Genomic DNA, 9,531 nt, shown 5'->3' with positions numbered 1-9,531 from the left:
CTAGACTTTCAATTTGTTCAGTTTATGCAAATGATAACATTGCAGCAGTTTTATGGAGGTAACTCTGTATGCATGTATTGGAGATGTAGCAGAAAAGGAAAAACACATTACAGCAGTGTTCTGGGGTGATGTCCATCTTGCTTTACTACAAATACAAGCTCATTAATTATAACATAATTCTGCTCTACATTTTTTCCAGCACTTTGGATCTGGCAATCCTTCATCAGATGGATGTTTCCACAAATCATAGTTCTTACAGGGAATTTCATGTATAGGAAATGCTGTGAACAGGAGCTGCAGCAAACTGTCTCATAGACTCTCTACTACCACTTCCTGCCTTTGCTACAATCCTCTGAAACTGTTCTTCCCTTCTCCATCTTCTGCTGAATTTCCTTGTTTCCATTTCTTAATATTAACTTTTCACTACACTTGGAATAATGCTTATTTGAAGTAAATCCTTATTTGAAATTTTTTTCTCCACTGAAGAAAATTTTCTGCGGTGCTCCCATTCCATCTAAAGAACCTGAACATAGATATTTGCTTAATTTTTTCACAACTCCATCTCAATAATTGGCCTTGCCCCTTATTGCAGTGCCCCAGTTCCTGTCCGTTTCACGTATTACTGCAATAATTTTGGCCAAAAAGTGACCTAACGTGAATAAATTCTTGTGATGTAAAACACTTGTTTTGAAGAGCTAAGCACTCATCCCTCTTAACACAATGAACTCTCTTCCTTCTGTTGCAAACCTCAGCTTGTTAGCCTGTGGGCTCTGCTGTCTTTTTTGCAATCCCATTTCCTCCTGCTTAGTAGCCAAAGGATTAGTATTAAGCAAAGCATTTCAAAGTCTCATCTGTAAATCTCTGCATCCCATAACAGTAAAAGCTGATGAGAAAGTTGAATCACCACTAAACAGGTCACATACCAGGAATGCCTCCTTGTTTCTGCAATATATGTTATTTCTTTACATTCTGTCTTTCCAATTGGAGTTTCAAGAGAGCATGAGGCATCCAAGAGCGTAAATTCAACTGACTTTGGAGAGACTTCCAATGTTAAGTTTTTAAACCCCCTCAAAACAAGGACTTCAAGGAGCCCTATCATGCAGGCACCCCTTAAAAAACGATTCCACATTTATTTTGTTTTCTATTTCTGAAAACTTTAACAACTATTTTACCACTTTTACACACTTACCTGTGTAATTGGAGGGGGGGTTCATGTTCCTTTATTGTTCTTTCATAGTTTTATTATTTTCCCTCACAGCTCCTCCTTTACAATCAGATATTCTTTGCCCTTCCCTGCAGTAATGTTGCTGTGCACTATATACTTCACATTCCATGCATATTTGCCATTTAGCCCACATTTCTAGTAAGAAGCTGATGTTTTGATGCAGTTACCCTGTGGATGGAGGAAGAAGATGAGACACCAGGAAGACATGCCGGAGTTTTCATTGGATCTTAGTGAACCAATATTAACCTGATCTACTATTGGTTCAACTTTTGAGTGCCTCTAAATACATTATGATCTATTTCAGTAATTTTTTTTAAACTATTAAAATAGACATTTGACCTTTTATTAATGTTTTAGAAACTTAAAACACATACCTGGTTAAGAAACTGACCAAGGGAAATGTGACTTTCATTTCTATTAAGGAGGTTGCTAGTGATGGCTAAAAGTCATTGCTGCCCGAGATGCTCAGCATTCCGAAACTGAAGTCTGTTGGTGCTGGAAGTTCAGGACACAGCAATCTCAAGATTTCCATCCATCAGTCAGCTATTCACAGGCCTCAGCATTGACCAGGCTAAGTAACTAAAGGTCTACATCCTATCTCAGTGACTTCCATTGCTCCATATAAAGGCTACCGATGAGACACAGACATTTCCAACTGTCTGTGCACTAATTCCTTTCTATACAGTGATCTTTAGTATTCTACAAATCATATTTGGAAAGAGAATTAAACATGTACATTTCAATCCAACAAACTATACAAACATTCATTTGGAGCATTTTGTGGGATGAAGGCTACTGGTGACAAAGTTTTCACAGTCTTGTGAACTAGGAACTGAAAGTCAAATACAAGAAAAACTCAATAGTTGGAAATATCTTTATTAAACTTTTAAATACAATATTCAATAGTAAAAAAATCAAGTGATGCCTACGCAGAGTTTTCTGGCAGACAAGATCTCAGACAAGAGAAGCGGTGAAATTAATTTAGTTGACACCAAAGTTCAAAACATATTCTTATTTATTACTTTACAAAGACTTATTTAGAAAAAATATACAATATCAATATCTATCAGAGTTGTTAACAAAAATCTAAAAATAAAAACATTTCCTTCCAATGTTTTCATACACTATACACGTGAAAAGCAAAAAAGATTGCCTTCAATTTAACACCTAACTTCTGAAATAATTTGTATATGGACAGCATTTAAAGTTTGATAATATTTATTTAATAACTTGTTATAAGTATTTTTTGTTTATGCATTTATTCAGACTCAGGCAAGCTTTCGTAAAGCCAATACTGCTCTTTGGTAAACTCCTTGTTCAATTCCAAATTTGTTTTTTTTCATACATTTTAAAGGAAGTAACACTAACCACTTTTAATATTGGTTCTCCCTATAAAACAATCAATAAAGAACAATCTCCTGGTTTATGACATATAAACCCAGTGTAATTTTTGAGAGTACCAGAAAATTATCAGAAGACATTTAGATGAAATTTTAAATGACAAATTGCATAATCTACTAAACAGCCCTGAAAAATGAAAAAATAAAATGTCATCTACTATCAAAATAATAACCTACTTACAAGTATTCCATCTTGCTTCTGAACTTCCTTAAAAAACAGCTGTTGGAAATATTAAGCCATTTTGTTCTGATGGAAAGCACTTGATTTGACAGGGATTTCTAAATTAATTATCCTTGGAGAAACATGTCCTGAATTTGTCCTACAGACTTCTGAATGCAAAGTAAAACCACCGAGTAATTTTTCTAGTCCAGCAGTATTTTCAAGGCATGATATCACTAGATCAGTTCTGCATCTCTAACTTTAGTCATACAATCTGATTATGTAAGACAGAAAAGGCAGATCTGGGCAGTGTAATCTGACAATAAATTTAGCCAGATATGTGAGAGCCTTTGAAAACACAGACACACAGCTAATAAGCATGCTAACAACTTTGGTACTCAATAGGGCCTATTGAGTACATTACGATCTAGCGAATGTCAATATTCATTTTACAATTTTACGCTACCTTACTTTCATGGCTTGACTTTAATTTTAGTGATCATCATTACATGGTCACATTCATAACTCCATCAAAATCTATAGTAAATGGTACACATAGCAGTTACCTTAGCACGATTAACAGGAAGAGTTCTGTCTAAATGTACATATCAGCGCAAAATCAAGAAATCTCTAAAACCGGAAAATCTCCCTGTCAAACTTGCTTACTGAGAGCAGTAACATAAGCTTGCACGAAGTACTCTGAAAGTTTACTGAAGAGCTCCTTTTCCCTATCTCTGCTGACATCATTTATTTTAATAGAGAAAAGAACAAAGCAGCATGATTCTGACTGTACTTTCTGAGTAAAACTCACTGGTTTAGAGTAAGCTCACCACTGCCTTTTTGAAGGACAGATGGATACTAGATTGCTTCCAGCAGCCTGAGCCAAGCAGCCTCCAGCTGAAAGCTTAGCATCTCCACTTGCACTCAGATCATAAGGCTGTATATCAGGAAAGTAGTAAATACATCAAAGCATAATTTCCATTCATATTAATATAAAAACTAAAACTTCATACCTACAGATTGAATTCCTAAGAAAGGAACAAAGATTTTTTTATACAGTCTCTGATCCCAAAACCCCTCAAAAACTGGATTCTTACTGGATTACTTCCTATTAGCAACACATCACTATACAACATCTTCAGCAACTGTAGTGTCAAAAATTTGGTAATGAACTTGATGTTTCATCGCATCTCTGACATTATAGGACCTGATGAAGCATTCCAGCCATGGCAAGTCATCTACAAACAAAACCCAAATTACTGTTTAATACTAATTTCTAACTTTTATAGAAGTATAACTTGAGTAAGATCTTATCTAGGATATCTAAATATATACAACAGTTAATAGGAAGAAAAATGAATTACTAATTTTGAAATACCAATTTGTTATCTTACAATTTCCCACACCATCTGAAATGGTGTTCAGTGACAATATTCCAAGCCTCACCCTCCCTCCCCCATCACCCCCTGAAACACTGGGTACCAGTAGTTGTACCGCAGCATAGCACATATAAAGACTTTCCAGTATTAAAAACTCATCCTCATGTGTCTCAGTGAGACAATTTCATTGATCTCAAAGGGAACATCCTTTGCACCCTTTACAACAGGGCCACTTTTTATAAGTATGGTAAAGAGCCCAGCATGGTTGCTGTGGTCACTGACAGTCATGTACTTGGAGTATGCTCCATAGGTCAGAGCTGCGGCAGAGACATCTGGCAACCTTGGACGTGTGTAGTTTAGTCAGAGCTACTTTCTGCCCCAACAGAAATACTGCGCAAAAACCTCTGTGACTGGACTTGGATTAAGTTTTTGCTCAATTTCCATGGATGTTTCCTGTAGCAAGGGATTCAGCATGTGCATTCAAAAGTACAATCTCATCCAAAGCATGTGCCATACACTGAATTCCCTTTCAGTTTTCCCTAACATGCTGTGACATTCAGTAAAGGGTGTTCTGGTTAACTTCCATATGAATACAAATGACTTGTTAGTGCCTGCATAGACATGACTATATTCACACTTCACTGCATGCTATACGAGAATCTACTGAACCATTACATTTCTTTCTTAAAAGGAAGTTCTAGTATTAAAGAAATGTATCAAAACAAATTGGAACTCTCCTTACAGACTCCTGCATTTCTCTGTTCTGAGTCTTGCCCATGCGTAAGTTGAATTCTAAGACTTTGTATATGCAATAGCAGGTTGAAAGACCCTTTCTCTTCCCATCCCCCTTTTAAAACAATGGCAAGCTGACCTAATTTTCTTCCTGGAGGACAGAGCGTATTCATGGTCATCTGCATCTTTTGCTGAAGAAAATTATTAGTTAAGATTTTGGAGGCAGGAATTTGGAAAAACTTTTCCTGGAAGAGAGCAGAAAAGTATGAGGTGTTGGAAGAGGGGTAAGAAATCATTAGCCAGAATGCTGACTGCATGTTCTTTTATCATTTAAGGAACTTAAAATTATCCAGATAGGTAACACAACAGAACAACAACATTATTTCTAAAACTCTCCAGATACAGAAGAAAACCCAACTGTCTGCATTCAGGGACTACAGCCACCCAGAAAGCACACATGTAGGTCTATATATATACATAAAGGGCAGATATTCCTCATAGGCCTTCATAACCAGGCAATGTTATGGCCAGACAGGATGTTCAGTCCTCCTCAACAGACCCTCACTGCAGCAAGCAGAACATTTTGAGAGGAACAAAGTCACTTGAAAACAAGGGGACACTGCAACCTGGCTTCATACAAGTGAAACTCCCTTAGTTTGAGTTTCATTTTTTTATAGTTTAGGAACTATGGAGAAAGGCTTATACGGTGGGATAAATTTCTGAAAGGAGGAGTAAAATAAAGAATGGAGCACTTAAATGTTAAATAAACCTTTTCTGCCTATTTTTAAACCATATACAGTAAGCATGACAAAACTCCCATCTTATTCTTTCCAAGTTTGTTACCTGATTTTGTATCTGTAAAGGCTCACATTCTTATAGCTTCTCAAAGTGAGCTAAGGTTTTTGATGGGAATTCTTCCTTTTTTGTTAAAAGATACAAATACAGAATAATCTGCCTTTGTATATTTTTTGTTATGACATGTTTAATGGAAGTGACCAGAAGTTAGCAGATAATCCAGCAGCAAAATTGACAGAGATAACTACTTTTTCCTCTTACTCTTCCAATTCTTCTTCTGACTATAAAACTTTTTGATTTTTTCCTTCAATTACTTTTCCTATAAAGAGGAGAGGATAGAAAAGAACTGAGAGTGCTCCTACAGAAGTGCGACTGGCAGCTAGTGTAAAGTTGCACTTCAAAGTAGCCCAGTTCCTTCTCAGGTGCTGCTGGAGCACTTGAGTTTAGGCTTGGAAGGTATTGGCTTGTCTTTGAAGTACCACCAGCAGGAATGATAGCAGCTGGCACTTCAGAAAAAATGGTGGTGTCTTTCCTGCAGCTGAGCTGTAGTACTGAATAGTATCTGATAAAAATCTGAGCTACCCTGAAGTAGAGATTTTTGGAATTCTGCATCAAGAGATGGTTTAAAATCTTTCCCCCCACCTTCCTTTTGAAGTTTAGTTTCTCAACATAAAAAGGAAAAAGGACAGCAGAAGGAAAAGATGACTAGCTGAAATGGGGATTGCAGTCTTTGACCTCCTTTGCTGCTAATACCCTGTGTATTTTAAGAAAACATACTTATATTTTTTCAATATTATTTTTACTTACAGTCTTAAAATTAAACAAGGAAGAGTATTCCCTTCAAAGTCCCATTCAAAGTCACTTAGTACAACGGTGGAAAATATCCAGATATATACACATTAAATAGCATTGCTGTGGTGAAAAAAAAATCCCACTAAATTGTTTCTCTGTCCCATTTTGGACAAAGTTATAACTCTGAAGTGCTGCTACACTGACTATTTTCCACTTGGGTAGACAGATTACTCCAAATGTGTATTGTCAGATCCTGATATTCCCAGCTATGAATTGCTGGAATAGAAAGCTGGAAGAAAACACAGAAATGCACTTATAGAAGGACAAAAGGTACAATGTAATACTACTAATCTATTTTAGGTTAGAATTCTCTTCTTTACCAAGTTCTTCTCACTTTTTTGTTATTTTCCCTTTTCAAAATGGTTTACATACCATCTCAAAATTTAGGGTAGTAACTAAAATGGGTATGTGCATGTGTGTGTAAAAAACAAAACAAACAAAAAAGTTAAAACAAAAGGAAAAAACCCACAAAGTACACAGCAACAGATATTTCTACTGCACACAAAAGTACATATAAAGAAGTAAATTCACTAAGGAGGATGCCAGATGTATACAGTTCATCTTTGGCCCTAAACTGGAGATGTAAGAAGCAATGACAAGCTCATTGCTTGTCAGTCAGAAATCCTCCACCTTCAGCATCACAAAAAATTCTAACTCAAACCATCTTTGTGCATCAAACTGCTAATGTAATAATAAAGTTTATGAATTAAGAGCAAAAAGGAAAGAAATAAAAAAAATCCTGAAGAGTAATCAGTAGTTTACTGTGAAAATGGGAGATGTCCAAAGTAGATTCTGCAGGGGATTGTCCTAAGTCTGGTGATTTCGAGAATTTTCATTAGTGACATGCTTTATGGAATAGCAAATCGGCCCACTATTTACAGATAAAACCAAGCTGGAGAAACTGCAGGTATACAGGAGTAAAGAATTAGAATTATTTTTTGACAAACTTGAGAGCTATTAGGACGAAAAAACATATCCCCCCCCACTTTCCACCAGATACGTGTATAAAATACTGTTTTTAAGCAACCCAAATCAACTGCTCAAACAAAGAATGAGGAATAATTTCTTAAAGCCAAGGTTCTACTCAGAGATGAAAGGATTATACCATGAATCAGTAAGCAAGAAATTAAGTGATCACCATACTAGTTTATACATATAGAAGCATTATATGGCAATGCTTCATGCTACGGTACTGTTTCAGCACTTCAAGAAAGATGCGGGCCACCTGGGAAGAATCTAGAAGAATAACAGTGAGGATGGTCAGAGTTTTCAAAGAACTCTGATATGGAAGAAAAAAACTCTGATATGAAAAAAGCTCTTATATAGAAGAAGATAGAACGAATGGTGGGTTTTTTTAGCCTTCAGAAGGTAAAATCATTATACAGTCTGTAGTGACAGGAAAACCATCCATTCTTCAGTGTCTCAGGTAGCAGCAATGGTGTTAAGTTCCTTCAGAGAAAACTGAAGACAGGTTATGCTAAGGTTAGCAAAGTAATTGAATAAACTGCTTCTGAAAACAAAGACAAATATCTGTATAGCTATAGCCAAGTCCTGCCTAGGTTCAGGGGAAGGAAGGCCTCTTCTACCTTATGGTCATATGAAACAAAAATCAAGAATTACTGAATGGATAGATTCTCCTGAGAGTTAAAAAAAGAGGTAATGAGATTTTGAACTAATCCAGAAGTTACCTGCATAAATCCTGAAACACTCCCATCATTCACACAGCAGTCAGGATGCATAATGTAACATTGCCAATAAAAGAGAAATTCAGCCATGGAAATGTATAAGAATCTACGGAAATACCAAATAATCTACCTACAAGCTTCAGTTTTATCTTTATGCTTTGATATTCTATACTCAGATATTTTATTGAAAAATTACTAAAAATTACATTCTGTGCATCTTGATTGATGGACGGTATTACATTACAGCACTTGTAACTGTCCCCATAAAACACTGCAGGTAACATAGAAGGAATATTTCTGTACATACATTTGCTATTTTAAAAACAAATAAAATCCAAACCCACATAATCTGTTGGTCTGTTTTTACCTAGATTTACTTACATAATCAAAAAGGTATGCATTTAGTGCTCCCGTTCCATCAACCAGTGTAAACTTCATAATAAAAATGTACTGGAGCAGCTCAATACCTAAAACTGAAGAAAAAAAAAATGATCTGTTTCTTAGAGTGAATATGCAAGACAAACTGTAACAACTCAGGCAGACAATATCCCTCCTTTAATAGTAACTGACTTTGAATACTGTCATTGAAAGTATAAATTGACAGGCCAAAAAACAGAGGCTCTGAATAGCAAAATGTGGTTCGTATTTTGACAGCGCACTGCAATTTGCCTAGAAACTCTTCAGTAGATGAGTTTATAAAAATGCAGAAAGATTTTTAAGTACTTATTCTCATCCTAGTAAAAGAAATACTAATATTGGCTTAGATCTTAGATCCTACCTTAGTAGGATCCTCCTACTCCTGTTTTTTTATCCATGGAAGATTAAAGGAGACTTGCTCTTAATTCAGTAATAATAAGACAGCGTTCCACCTGAAAAAATATCTTCTGAGGAAAACAATTTGTTTCATATGATGTAGTAAAAGCTACCAGGCGAAGTCTTATTCAGAAAAACTTTGCTGGCGGTTCTGAAAATATTCCAGCCTAAGTAAATGACTATAGTAATTCTCTCACTGGCAGCAGTAACTGTTATGCTGCAAACATAAAATATCTTAAACATACAAAGTTACTGCAACTTTGCATCAGTCTTTTCTGGACACATCTACTTAAATTGGTTAGTCATTTTATGTTCAGCTGATCTGATATACTTGCAGGTTATCATTTAGTCTGAAAATACAGATGATGATAATAATATACATAAAATAGTTTAAATGCCAGAAAGCATCTAATTATTATTGTTTTCATTTTAAGAATTAAATGTCAATCGCAGGTGCTGTAACACTGCCAGTTATATATTACTTTATATT

At 35.6% G+C, this 9,531-nt stretch overlaps 1 protein-coding gene across 3 annotated transcripts in view; it reads right to left on the bottom strand.

Moving 5' to 3' along the window:
* Window positions 1–2,126: 2,126 nt before the first annotated feature.
* The window catches only part of POT1 (protection of telomeres 1), an 81,343-nt gene continuing 73,938 nt past the window's right edge, over window positions 2,127–9,531 (bottom strand). For all 3 annotated transcript variants that reach the window (XM_068402227.1, XM_068402228.1, XM_068402229.1), the window contains 3 exons: window positions 8,610–8,701; window positions 5,036–5,141; window positions 2,127–4,023 (listed from right to left, as the gene is read on the bottom strand). In XM_068402227.1, the coding sequence (XP_068258328.1) occupies window positions 3,911–4,023; window positions 5,036–5,141; window positions 8,610–8,701 (311 nt within the window). In that variant the 3' untranslated portion in view covers window positions 2,127–3,910. The remainder of the gene's footprint in view (window positions 4,024–5,035; window positions 5,142–8,609; window positions 8,702–9,531) is intronic.

This window comes from Nyctibius grandis, chromosome 5 (genome assembly GCF_013368605.1).
Source record: "Nyctibius grandis isolate bNycGra1 chromosome 5, bNycGra1.pri, whole genome shotgun sequence".
Taxonomy (NCBI): domain Eukaryota; kingdom Metazoa; phylum Chordata; class Aves; order Nyctibiiformes; family Nyctibiidae; genus Nyctibius; species Nyctibius grandis.
Note: the sequence above shows the minus strand (reverse complement) of the source record. Positions and strands in the feature narration are given on the sequence as shown.